The sequence below is a fragment of the Bombus huntii genome, chromosome 13, assembly GCF_024542735.1.
Source record: "Bombus huntii isolate Logan2020A chromosome 13, iyBomHunt1.1, whole genome shotgun sequence".
Taxonomy (NCBI): Eukaryota; Metazoa; Arthropoda; class Insecta; order Hymenoptera; family Apidae; genus Bombus; species Bombus huntii.
This window is the reverse complement of record NC_066250.1, coordinates 6,769,894-6,784,647: the sequence shown is the minus strand read 5'-3', so window position 1 is coordinate 6,784,647 and position 14,754 is coordinate 6,769,894. Positions and strand designations below refer to the sequence as shown.

Here is a 14,754-nt window from a genome sequence, read left to right as displayed (position 1 = left end):
TTGAGAATTTATTTCTTTTATACGAGTTTTAAAATTATCTAAAGAAATCGTTTGGAGAGAATCAAATTTGTTAATTGGTTTAAATATTCCTTTCTTATGAATTAGTAAAATAATTCATGCTAGGATCAAAGAGAAACAGTGCCGGGTGATAAAGATAATTATCCTTTGTTAGAAAAGATAGAAAGGATAGAAAAGATAAAGTCGATTATTAATTAGTGGCACTGAACAATTAATTGCATTGGAAAGACTAAAGTGATTAGCCGTTACCACTTTCTCATGACAGAAATTTACAAATATCACGTCTATTTTAATGAGAATTCAACACAATGCAAAGATCTCTCTAAATTAATTGCAAACGAGGCTATAGAGATTCCGTACACGATTCTCGCAATTTGCATTAACAATTCAGCCACGCCACGAGAAAGTCGAAAGTGGCGCGCGAAATAGTCACATTTTACAGGGCTATTCGTCTTTCGTTGTCCTCATAGAGTCCACAAAAGTATCTCTGGCGCCAGGTAGAAGAAACAAAGGGAAGGGACCTAGAGAAGGGAAAATATTTGCCAACCGTCAGACGGATGCGGTTTTACGTTTTCAGTAACGATATATTTCTCGAAGCTCTTTTAAATTCGTTCTAGATTTTAAACCATTTCGCATACACACTGAGACACATCGTACCTGAGTGTGTTTTCAACGATGAAACACGTGATGGCGTGAAATCGATTTTGCTGCAATGTCCGGCCATGGAATCTGGGTACAGAGGCTGGTTTTCGAAAATACGAAGCTTCGTCGGAAGTACCAATTATTATCGAGAATTGAAAGGGAAGCTCGTTATTAATCGGAATTAACAAAGGTGAAATTTATCCAGGCGATTCGGTCCCGTCGGATTTTTAATTTTCACGGCATAATTGAGTATCGAGAGAATGAGTTATGGCCCATAAATTGTCCCTTTGGCTGGATTTTCCATTCGATATGCATATCGCCTTTCATAAATCTTTTCCCCACGAATTTCTAGCGGATAGCGAGAACTACGATCGGACACGTGTCCAGGAAATATTTTCGATGTTTTGATTCTCTGTTTGTGAAGTAGACAGACCGAGCAAATAAAGGATTGGCTTTACAGAAGTTGCGTCGTGGTTTCCGATCATGATGTACGACGTTCGTACGTGTTCCGATATGAGACTCGGCGAACATACGCTTCGATATTGCATCGTGTTTCATAGATACACGTTAAAGTGCATGTACATAGTTCCACTCCGGTGTAATAGCAGCCTCTGAAACCACTCGGTTACGATTATGTGTATTACCATCGTTATCGTGCGAATTCGCAGGTAATATGCTTTCGAAATTTTATCCACGCGGCAAAAGTACCACTTGTGCAAAATTATAAAAACTTTTTCTCGTTGTAGTTATTTCAATTAACTGCTCGCCGTACGATTCTTTTTGCGGGTACGTACGTTAGCTATTACCTATTTACTGCTGCAGGCGCTATCCCTAGCAAGACATTGAAATATTGTACCTATATGATTTATTCTTAGTAATTTACGGTCTTGCAATTTGGAGATGAAGTAGAAGCGTAAAATTTAACTTTGATAGAAGTACAGTCTAACTTCGCTGTATTTGATCTATAACCTACATCACAAGTGCGATTCCATATCCCAAAAACAAAGGAATGGTACCAGTTTTCTCTTGCTCTAACATAAAAAGTAACGACACCTTTTTTGAAAGGATTGCTCTTATCTCCTCAGTCTTCCTTGGAAAATTTTCGTCTGGATCTTTTTTTCGTCTGAGTCAATAAATCGTCAAAAAACTGCGTGTTTGATAAACGATCGTTTTTGATGCGTTCTACTCTTGGAAAACACCGGAGACGTTCATTAATCAAAACCTCTAGTTGCCTCTTTATCGGACCATCGACACAAGAGCGGCGAAAACGTTCTATCAGACAAGGGGTAAAAGGGAAGCAGCACAGGAAAATGCAGGTCAATGCGGAGCACACAGGCCATTTGGCTATCTGACGTAGCACGAAAGTTAACGCAAGAGCATCGCCAGAATTGGCTGACCTCTTGGCTCGTGGTTTCTGAAACAACTTCGTTCGCTCGAACCACCGCCCAACTACCTCTTACGACCGTGTACGTCATTAACACTTTCTAACCAGCACAAAAGACGAATCAATAAGGCCTGTATTACATTCGAAGATCAATGATTCGAAGATCAGTTTTATCATTCGAAGATAAATCCATTTTTGTTAACTGTCTGACTGTTATATCGTTTGGTGGATAGAGACAAGTATTTTAGTACGAAATGAATCAAGCAAGGAATTCTCTGATAAATTTAAAGATACGAACCTTTTGAAAGGTGACAAGTTCACAATGTTTCGTAAAAAACGAACAACATTGGGTTAATTGTCATTTCAGTTGACATTAATTCATATTCATCTGTATGATTCTAATGTCATTAATATTTTTTATACGTCCAAGAGAATGACAAGGCATCTTAAATTTAGAAATTGTTCGTTTATGAAAAATGAGAAATGTGACGTACCATATGGCGTACCAAGTGTATCACGCGAGGCCTTCGTTTAGTTTCATTTACATGCACTACTCGTAGGTGAACCAGTTCGATTTCGAACCAGTAGTTCGTAGTGAACATTCAGATTTTGTTATTCAACCCTCGATGAGACGCGTTAAAGAAAAGGGCAAAAGTTTTCTCATCTTCTGGTTGACCCGATTCTTTACGATCCTCTGGCCTGGTTCTCTCTTCCCTGCGTTTTACAGTACCTCGCGCGCCTAATTTTTCCCTATAAAGATGGCTTTCCAAGCTGTACTATTAGAGAGGAAAGTAACAACGCGGATGCGTCGAAAACGCGAGAGGGAAAACAGGGAACGTTTGCAACCGATACGATCTCCCCCACTTGCTCTGGAGTCTGTAAGTTGGAGCACGCTGTCTTAAATTTTATTTTATCGCAGTTTTCGCGGCGGCCAGAAACTTTTACGATCCCTTCTCTGGGAATAATTTGTGGCAGGTTTTGTTCCTGGAACGAATACTTTTCCTGAAAATTGTAAGTTAGAAGATCAGGAGATTGCATGTAGTACGTTATGGAGCATTAGAAGTTGGTAAAAAATGAAGTGTTTTCCTCTTGATAGGATTTATTTAAGTAGGATTTATAGTTAAAAATATCCAGGAATTTGCAGACAATTTTTTATAATTGTATAGAATTCAATAGAGATTTCGTAAAAGTAATAGTTTCATTGTTTATTTTCTGTATTATTAACAATTCTTAGTTATCGCAATCGAGATATAAATGTTCTTCACAATTGGTTTCATCGAATATGCCTGTTAAAGTTCGGTTCATAACGACTTCAATACTTACAGTACCTATAAAACGTGCCTGCACATATTCTTATTTGTGAAATTTAATATACCTGGACCTAATTAATCAGCACGTCAATGCTACAACAAATACGTAATAATTACAACGTAAATAGTTTTTGTGGCGGCTGTATGCATCTCGTTGTAGCGAAGAAAGTTTCAACAATAAGGAGAGAAGAATACAGTCGAATGGATATCAGAAAGCAATCTAAAATAATAAAAGAAAAGAGAAAATATTGTAAGAAAAATCTTACGAATAGAAACATCGAACAACACCGTAAAGTACAGAGAGAATGGTTCTGTGAAAATACGAGAGAATGTGCTTATAAAAATGGCAAACACAGGAACGATAGTCCTATCTTACCTAACTCGTATTTATTCAAAGAATAAAGTGTTGCAAAATATACTGAACGTTTACCATCGCAATTTTAAAAACTCCCAGAGTTTAGAAAACTTCAAAGTACACTCGCGTAGCTTATTACTCTCAGTGATGGTGAAGGAACTTCCATGGAAGATTCTCTGCAACGCTGTAGGTAATTTCCTTTCTCCCCGAGCAGTTGTGTTTCGTGGAAACGAAGAAAACGCTGCTGGCTTCCGGATTCAACCCTTTCTGGCCGTAGGCGAGCAGCACGTGCCCAGAAAGAGATCCGAAGCCGGGTGCCCGCGATATTAAGTATTCCACTCGCATTACCTCCCGCTGAACAGAAAGTTACACACACCTCGTTATGCGGCCAGAAGCGGCACCAGCAGCGTTGTGCAAACTTAATTAGCGACTACGGCCGGCGGACATCGAGAAAGGAGAGACACTTCGAAGAAGCCGATGATTTATCTGTGCGGGGTCCTGCAGGCCCTGGAATCTCGTTCCGTGGCCGTGAAAGAGGGCAGCTTCGATTGTAATTGCCAGTGCAACGTGGTAACGTGTCTAGGTAATGACCATGTGTAACGTAATTAGGTGCATCTATGTACAGTATAGTAATGAACTTGCGTATTGAATTATTTGAGCTCGAAATAGTTTTGTTCAGAAATATAAAATGAAAATGACATTTTTTGTCGAATTATTTCCATTTGATAGATCAGTGTTTTTAGGAAAATTGTGATTTTAGTATACAGTGAGAAATTCTTTATTGAATTATTTAAGGTTGGTAAAGTATTTTGGGGAAAATTGTGGTCTTGCTATACAGCAGCGAGCATATAATTCAATTTAATTTAGTTTATAATTGAAGAGCCTTCCATCCATGTAACCTAGTCTTTTATACGCTCGCCACTGCATATATTATACAATGTATTAAATATCAATATTATTAACATAATTATTGCGGCGGAAAGAATGAAGTAAATAATATGCAAATTTAGAAAGCGTAAATATTAATATTCCACTCGTATCAGATATTCTAATTCGGTATCGCTACAGCGATTTATTTTCAGAATTATAGACTACATAATATTACTCTGAATTACCAACGCAATGATGCTATGAATTAGATAAATGCTCTACTAAATTCAAATATTTTATCTTAAACGCAAAATATTCATGCAATTACATCATTAATCGCAACGAGATACATTTTAATCTCCCCATTCCAAATCGAACAGTATTAATAGCATGTGCGATTTTAAATGGACGATCAAGGGACTCGTAAACACGTACGACTAAAATCTCATTTAGTAGGAAATAAACAATGTTCGCTATGGATTGTTAAAATATGTCTATTCGGTAATTAATTGCTCTTGTTTTCACCCCGGGTTTACACACGGTTAAACGTACAATAAACTAAGCGCCACTGGTCTGTTATCGTGTTTATTTGTTCTTCGTATTTTCAGTCTACTACATCGTCGGCGTAGCAAAGATTACATAAATCACTCGAAAATTCCAGACCCGCGATGCGTTTCGATGCATCAAAGAAAGATGTAGAAGGAAATTCCTCGTAGCTCTCGTTACCTTGACTTCCGTTCGATCATCGCTCGATCCATGGTAGCTCGTGTGTAAATACGTGGTACAGCACTGGCTTTATAGGCTCCCGTCGTAAAGATTTGCTCGGCTGCTGCACCACGACGAGATGTAAACATGCTTCCCGTTGATATCGTGCTTGTACGACACAGTACAGCATACGGGGCATTTTGTTTCACGTGGTAACGTAATTTGCCTCCATCTAGGACCCACGTTGGCGTTTTTCCATCGACACCGTTACCATCTTCTCATAACTTGAATTTACTGACCGGACGATAAACTATAGATACCGGTTTATAAAGGGTAGCACGGTGGTACGAAGAAAGTTTTTTGTGCGATACGTCCTGTTATGTGTCTGTTACAGATCGTAACGATGTACTTTATTATGTATCTAGATCGTAACGACGATGGAAAGGAATGTAGTAACATCTAGAAGGAAACAAATGATCGATGTGGTTAGAGGGAAAAGAATAAGAAATGTAACCAGTATGTGTGGACATTAGCCGAAGGGTTGACTCGTGACACGAAAATATTTGTACAAGTGTACAATCTTTGCTAGAAGTTTCAATCATCTATACGCGTTGCCTAATGCATCTATCTATTTCCATCTGCGTACGAGCCTTGAAACGATCTGTAAAAAATACCATGAAATAATATTGACGAGGTATAAAATCCTGTCTCTCATAAAACTTCGACCTCGTTTCGAAAAAGGTTGAATCATGGGTATACGTGTGATTTTCTTTCAACTCATCGGCAAGTAATCCCATGCCCTATTGACGAATATCGTAAAGATATGGCAAATAAACTAACCAAACAAGAAGTGCTCTAAACGAATTTATCGAATCTTATATCGAATCTTGTATCGAATGGTTTTAAAGTGTTGTTTGTCGAGGAAGAATAATAAGGTTCGATCGTTTTCGGTTCGATCATCTTCTGTTAAATCGTCACAAAAGCAGGGCCAGCGATCGTAGTGGAGGCGCAGATGCGGAGAGCTGCGCTGCGTTTCGACACGGATTGTCGATTCCTTCCGCCCCTCTGTACCGGCCCTCTGAGCGCTCTTCGGGGTCCCGGCTGGTATTTTCTGTCAGTCGACGGCAGGCCGCGGGTCGAGCTGGTCGAGAAAAGCTGACGTTCGTAAAATCAAGTCGCTCGACACGCGCACCGCTCCATTCTCACGCGTATACATTTACTTTACGACACGAGACACTGCATTTTGACGTTCCTCCATTTCAAAATTTCAATTAATGGACAAATAATGGATGAAAATACAGAAATATTGAAGATATTGTATATCAATGATGAAATATTTCTCTTGAATTGAGACATTTAAAAAAATTTGAAAGAGGATTTTCAAATGCTGACAGCTGGCTTAAAAGTATCTATAATTTGAGCAATTGAAGTTTAAAATATTACGGAATTAACGGTGCAAAGTTTCTTGAATTTTGAGAAGAAATTGCAATCTATCGTCGAGTTACCCGATAATCCCTGAAGCTTATTACGCAGAAATTGAAGATGAGATGAGATTACGCAGAAATGATCAGACAGGTTGATGAATGTGCGATGACAACTACCAGAAGCTAATCCACCTTCAAGCTCGTTTCTTACGAGTCTACGAAGTTTTTAGTGAATATATTTTCTAATATCAAACTTCTGAAAAATCTTATAATAATCCAAGTGATAAAAATGATCTCGCTTTAACTCAAAAAAATAAAAATTCGTAAATCGCACCAGTCATATATAACCATTGAATAATATTTCTCGCGATTTGTGGGAAATATTATCGTCATTAGTGGAAAAGGTTGATCGCAGAAGAGTCGACGAAACGAAGATAAGGGACGCGGTGACCCAGGCTGTCAAGGCGCGTATAAAATCGACGATAGCAAAGTCGACAGTCGGCAGTGTCGCGGCAGCCGCGCGCGAGAGAGGACGTCGTCGTTAGTGCTACGTCGACGCGTGGAAAAGTCAGCATAGAAAAGTCAGCGTGGAAACGTTAATGCTTCCCACCACGCTGTGTTTTCGCTTTGTCAATCATCTCGCAAGAATTGTGTTCGTTTGTGTTCTTATCGCAACCTGCCTCGATTGTGCCTGTACGAATCGATCCACGATACATTACGAATGAAAATCATGCTCAAGGGACGATCTATAGTACGACTAGCTAATTAACTTGCAGTCAAGACGCTTCGTTTCGATGCAAAATCACGACGTACGTGGTCTGCGCTTGGAGATACATAGAATTATTAACGAATCAGTGATAAATCGGTGAAAAGTTCAAAGTAGAAGGAAAGACTCACAGAATTCATAGAATAGTCGAAAAGGAAATTTTCATTGAAAAAAAAACGAAGAATCCTGGCGAACAAATTTGAAGGTTCCGATTAAGTCCTGGGTTGAATCCGGTTTAAAAGCGCGCGACTTTCCCAACTTTTCAAAAGATCCGCGAGATGCAGCGAACGAAAGACGCAGATAACAACGTAAAGCCGAGGAAGCCTTGAGGGATTTGCGGAAGGAGGACGAGAACGAGCTAGTGACTGGCAGGGAAGCGAGAAAGAGAGAAGTAGGAAAGAGAAGAATCGGAGTCGCGAACAAGAGGCAACGGAGAGGCGAGAAAACACTCGAGGAATGCCGTGGATAAAGTGTTTGGGCGGCGGAGGCGGAAAGGCCAGAAGAGGCAAACCACTCAGCGTCAGCCAGCCGATCCACCTGCTCGTCAAGGTATGATTTGCCTTAGTATTTCCCTTGACGAATTTTTCAAGCAAAATTTCTCCTCAATGTCTATGAAGAGGTTCCGACGGGGTGGTCCTGTTGCAAGATGGGTGTTAATATTGCGTTTAAATTATATTGCACATGGCCCCGATCAATTCGGCTATCGATGGTTTTCTCTTTTTTCTTCTGTGTTAAAGAGGTCCTCGAGTCAAATCTAGAAGGGATTCTGGCTCCAGATAGGCGACTTTATGGCCGCTCTTTAACTTTACTGGCACGGTTACGTGCTACTAAATCGCCGTATACACGCTTATCCACTTGTGTTGGATATATTTAGCATGATCAATGACGTAAATATTAATTTAGAGATTTCGATAGGGAAATGATGAGTAGTGGAGATTATTGAAGTTAATGCTTAACAGGAAGTTATCGTGATTTTGTATCGAAGACGTATCATTGACAAAAAAAAAAAAAAAAAAAGGGCGTCAGAGGAAAATATCTAAATGGTAATCTTGTCTGGTGATCTCTTCATTCATTGGAAAATCGTGTGTTCCAAGATCTCCTTCGCCGATAATTTAGCGACAAGCCAGCTCCGTCCTTTGTCCTAATTGCCTTCCATCCCTCCGACAGTTCTGTATCACGGAAACAAAGGACAGAACTCATAGATAACGCAGACAACGTTTACACGAAGCGTTTAATAAGCGTGTCGCGTTCAGCGAGAGGCAGCTTAACTAGGAAGATGGAGCGCGGGAACAAAGAATGAAGAAAAAGGCGATAGACAAGAAAAAAGGAGAGTCGGACGAGGAATGGGTTAAAACGATTATTGGGCGAGCATTTCTTTCGTGTTGGAATGCCATAAAGCTGGATAGATACGAAACCCTGAGATGACAAAGGGGCACCATGCTGACCCTTTCAACCAGCCTTGATTTATTAATTTCTTCGTCGAAGACCTGCTCCTTTGAGTCGACTGACCCAGACCGCCCCGCGGCCGACTGTATCGATTCAATGATACATCCGCACGACCCACCAATTAAATTGATAATAACCACGCCGCGTTACCTGCTTGTTATCGTGCCTGCTGGCTGACTCTTAACGCAATAGTTAAGTGACATACACTTGTGCGCGATCGTCACGATGAAGAGGACTGGCCTCGAAGGGATCAGATCGACGAGAAAATCTCACTTGACACTCGAATCTCGATTGACACGTTTTCATTCGGTTGATATCTCAATTTTTGCAAAATTGTATTGAATTGGCAGAATGACAGCTTCTAGTTCTCTTATACAAGTCTGTTCGTTCGAAAGGATAGAATTTTGGACTACAGCCAGTAAAAATTAACTAAATTCGAATTTTCTATTATTTACTGAGTGAGTAGCGTGAAGTAGGCAGTTGTTTAGGTCTGATGGTCGAGTTCCTTTGTATGAGTAATATTTGGAATACATACGATTCTTTGGATCAGATCCAAGTTATATATTTCGAGAACAGTTAATGATTCTGGTGGATGACTGCTGGTTTGATCTTAAGTAGTTACAAATTACTAGGTTTCAATTATCGTGGAAAGTATGTCAGACGAAAATTGTCATTGTCACTGTGGCAGACGTGTTCACATTATCAAGGTAATTATCGAAGCACAAAAGCGACTTGAAAACAAGGTCGAATCCTCTTTCGTGTAGTTTCCTACGTTCTTCTTTTGAAACGATATCCGCTATTCAACACTCTTTTTATGCAAATAACGTCGCCTGGTCTGTAATTAAACGAAATTAAATTAAAACAATGTGGTGGAACTGAACGACGAATTAATTTATACGGCAAGAAGCGATTGATCCTCGAATTAATTAAACGCCGGTCAAAATTGAATTTCTCCGATTAAAATTTACGACCGTTCTGTTGCGAATGATCGTTTACTTTTTTTTGGAATATCGCGTCACCTGTTCTGACAAAATATGTAATTCGTCAAGTCTGCTAACGAGTTACAACATATACTATCGTCCATGAGTTTTTGTACAATTAAATTTGGTGTAATCCGATCAAAATGTTGATGTTCCTGGTGTATGTTCAATGTTGTGGTTGAAAAATGCTTCTTTAGTGTTGATTCTTTATCTTCGGTCGGTACTCTGCTAAATTTAAACTAAGACAAGAAATATATCACTTAAGATCCATGTTTATCCGTAAAGGAGAGCTGACTATAAAGTTTTGGAATGTTGCTAGAGACATATATCTCAATCCCATTAACATCGAAATATTGAACAGGCTTGTAGTCACCTAATTTATAATGGTTTAGAAAAGTATTTTAATACTTACGTAACTTTTTCGAATGTATTATGTGTGTTATAGAAAACATATCGAGCTTTCATTAACAGTAGTGTAACATATGGTATATACCATAATTATATTGCTAAAATATGAAACTAATCTTCACATGTATGTAGAAGTTGCAAAATATTCATTATTCAAAAAATCGATACCAGAATCTAAAATAATTTAGAAGTGTTCACATACTTATAAGACATTAACGTGCATCAAACAGGGAGCCATAATGAAACAGGCAATCAGAATCCCGGGCGAAGTCCTCTCACGATAAAATAGAGTCCCACGCGAGGCTCGTTTTGTTTCAGGTAGCAACTCGGAGGCGTCGTTAAGCGAATTAAGTACACAGACTAAAAATCATGCGCTAATAGCGGCGCGCAATTAAATAATAGTAAAGCGTGCTACCACCCGTGGTTGCGTGCTGCAGCGATTTCATTAAAGCGCCACTTAGCATCGCGAATGCGATATTCCGTAGAATGAATGCGTCCATGAAGCTGGCCATTCTCGCTGCTCGTTCTCCGCGCTCCTAAAACTCGCCTAGGCGAAAACTTTGCCGCGTGTTTGTCTCTCTCATTTATACGAAAATGAGCGTACCGTCGGAACCACACGATAAAGATAAAAAACTTAACTTTTTATCACTTTCTGGATTTTTTGTCACTTTTTGTATTTTTCACGATTAATAGATGTTTTTTTTAAAGAGTCTTGTTTGTTTTTTAAATATTTTTTGTTACTGTAAGATGTTATTCCTAACGCAGACGTGACGACGTGTGCGAGCTATCCGCGATCATGCGAGCGCACCACGTCTGTTATTATAACCGTACCATTATCGGTACTATACACCTGTACGGATTGGTTCTGGACTGTGTACGCCGCCCATCAGCAAGCACGCTCCAGAGCTGGCAATTAAATTAGCGAGCCCCTGGCAATTCTGCGATTTTTCACATGACGAAACTTTATGTAATAGTACTCGAACGGAGATGAAAGGTCGCGACTCCGATGATCTCGAGGAGTGTCTTTGGAATTTGCTTAATTCTAGTCTACATTAGTATATTACTCTTCCACGCGAATTACTTCTGGCCTTTTATAGACTTCGTATTTCCTAATCTCAGCAACAGTGTCAGATTTCTGCATTACGTATCATAATCTCGTAAAGATGTTCAGGTATAAGTAAACGTGCATTTAAAGTCTGTTATCAAACATGCATGGAACGAAATTCCACGCATTGCATCACGTTCCTCGTGGCGCTACACTTGCTTTGTACAAAGCCCGGCAATTAAGTCAGCGCACCTGCCACGCAATTATGCGAATTTTTCTCCAGGCACGCTCACCGTTACGGCAAATATGTTAGACCACATTTGACGGCGTATTTTTTCTTTTTACACGCATTTTTTGTCATGCGTGTACATGCTTAATATGTCTAATCGATTTGAACCGATCAGCTCAGATCGAATTACGCGTTTGCTTAGAAAACTCGGTAGAAAATTCCAAACGAAGCGATTTCTTGATATTCTCTGTATGCGTACGCGGAAAATTGAAATTGAGTGGTGAAAAGTACCTCGTGAAACAGGATCGATCGATCGAAGGAAAACACTCGACACGCTTCGATTACCTTTGGCTAAAAGGTTAAAAGCCGGGCTGGCGATATCTTTCACGGTGAATCAGCGAAGGCTCATAATTCTCCGGGAAGATTAGGAAAGTCTCATAACTATCGTCATCATCGTGAATGCTCTCCCGGTAACCGGTACGTGTACCAGCTCGTATATTACGCGGAACGTATGTGCGCATGCCATTGAATAGTACACACGGCAAAACAATGTTTTATTGGCTGGGTCGCTCCCCCGGAACGGAGCTGCAACGTTCCTTTCAACTTTTTCTAGGCCAAACCAGCTCCAAAATTAATCTTACGGATATTAGACTCACCTAGAAGCTCCACTTTACATATCTCGATCTTTTACTTTGTTTTATCTCTATTTTATCTGTGTGGCAATTGGGAAGTTGAAGTGGTAAATGGTATAAGAATGCCACGAGTAAAGATTCTTGATAGAAACAGAGAATTTACAGTTAATTTTAATGTTCATATCTGTTATATGAATCTTCACCTCTCTATTTTGCTCTTTTTCTTTTTTCCCTGCTGCAATTGAGGAGTTAAAATAGAACAAGATTTTAGTAAAAACAAGGAATGTATTTTTGTTCATTTTCTGAAAGGTATGAAAACTCAGCGTTTACCTTTTTTCGATAGACTTACAGAAAAAATAAATGGTAAAAATATATCTTCCATCTCTTCCAACTACAATCGTAGCTCTATTTTGTCATTGTCCTAAAAGATAAAATAAATTATTCTAGCACTTTTAACTCTTTTCGCTGTATTCCGCTGTGAAAAATCGCTTTCTACTTTTTAGTACTTCAATCGTTTATCATTTCACAGTCTGAGTTATTTAAATTTAAAAGCAATATACTCTCTATTTCGGTGGCATTTACGCTGTTTTTTAACAATCTCATAAAAGTAATGGAAATTAAATTTTCGCCGTTTTAAAGAAGGTAGAAGTTTCCGAAGAGCATAGAAATTAAATAACACGACTGATATAATAAGAAGATGGAGAAGTAAAAATGTAATGGCGATTCTATTTTTGAAACGCCATCGATATTCAAGGCTGAGAAGAGCGCGTTTTCTCTACGTGAAACGTCAAAGTGTCCGAGAGGTAGACACGTACGTGGGTGTCGATAATGTTGTGACACCGCTTAAAAGGTGTAAAGTAAAGACTGTGTGTGCGAAGCAAACAATTTTCGAGTTTATTGAGCGAACGCCCGCCGGCGAACGGTTTCAGGAGCCGAGTCCATGCGCGTAGGCAGATATACTTACCTCCTAACGTTTCAAAGCGTTTCTTAACGTTTAACAGCCCCTTTTCATCTTGACGAACCTCCATAATAAATTTAGAGTCGCGTAACGATTCGACTATTTCATTGATTCGAAGAATTTGGTACGACGTACACACCTTGTGTTATTACATTCAATTGCAAACACATAGGTATTAGAGTTTGTTCTTATTGCGAAAGTTTGCGGGAATTTCGCACATGGTGCACGGTCGGTGTTAATGGTATCCAAATTCGAGACAAATTGTACTAACAAGATTAGAACAGGCTAGTCAATTACCCGATGACTCCATCCTTGTTCTATTTTTGGACTCATGGACGTTCAGAAACTGGAAGGGTCACCCCTTCCAAAATGGTGGTCAAAAATAACACGTTTGCAGACGTTCGATGACATTTCTACTCATTCGCTTGCCAAATCTGGTGCCCAATTGGGTCAGAAAGTGCACGTGACGAAGCTTAATATCGGAATCTTCGATGTTTAAAGACAAGCAAAAGAAGAAGTTAAAGTATGCAGTGACCGAAATACGCTTCATTTGTATCGTCAAAAAGGAATTGCAGTGAATTTATAAAGTTTCTATGAAAAATAGCAAATTAATCATTCTCAGTGCGCAGTTCTGCTATTTATCTAAACTTCTGACGTACAACACTTGAAGAGATTTATAGAAGGGGAATCTTAAAAGTTTCCGGACAGGAGTAGCGAAGTTGAAGAGGAAGTAACGGCGGAATTGAATTGAGAAATTATTCGAGTGCTTACCGGACGAGGCTGCCAGTTCCGAAAAAGGAGGAAAGACGCGGAAAAGCAATACAGAGAAAGAGGGTTAACGAGCAACGAGCCGAGAGAAAAGAAACGAACACTGGTGGAGATTAAATCGCGCGATATCACGGCTTAACGATTCGAGTCTTGCGCGAGCGACGATGGCCGACCTCTTGAGATTCCTTAATTGCAGCTGCACGCCGGTGCGCAATTAAAAGTTCTTCAATTGGGACACACGTATCGTATCTCGCGGTACCTCGTAGTTTTATCCAACCCCTTGGGTCAACTACGTAGAATCTTTTTGCTCGTCGGATTATCTTCGTAGAAAGCTAGTTCAGGCTTGCGTATCCCGTTTCATGAATGGGTCAGCCATATCCAGAAATCTTGCTGACACCTGCTTCACACTTGCACGATTCCAGTGCAATTATGCCTCTGAAATAATCAATGTGAATGAAAATGATGTGCAGTGCTAAAGAATCAAGGACTTCTATTATTCTATTAATTATTCGCGTTTGCGATATTAAACACAAGAATATGCAGTGAATAATATGTGAATGAAAATAAAAAAATGAAAATGATGTGCAGTGCTAAAGAATCAAGGACTTCTTTTATTCTATTAATTATTCGTGTTTGCGATATTAAACACAAGAATGCGCAGTTTTAATTATTCCGTTCTTATAATAAGCTTTGGTTTAGTGAACAGCATAAATGAAGCATGATAATACTCGTCGCAAATAATTTTCTTATTCTTTGAATTATCCCCATTTACAATTGAATTCAAGAATAGACAGTTCTTATTTTTCGCGTTAAT

General features: G+C 39.3%; 1 protein-coding gene across 1 annotated transcript in view; it reads left to right on the top strand.

The window, feature by feature from the left end:
- Window positions 1-6,415: 6,415 nt before the first annotated feature.
- The window catches only part of LOC126872317 (tensin-1), a 181,424-nt gene continuing 173,085 nt past the window's right edge, over window positions 6,416-14,754 (top strand). The window contains exon 1 of the mRNA XM_050632120.1: window positions 6,416-8,023. Coding sequence (XP_050488077.1) covers window positions 7,931-8,023 — 93 coding nt within the window. The 5' untranslated portion in view covers window positions 6,416-7,930. The remainder of the gene's footprint in view (window positions 8,024-14,754) is intronic.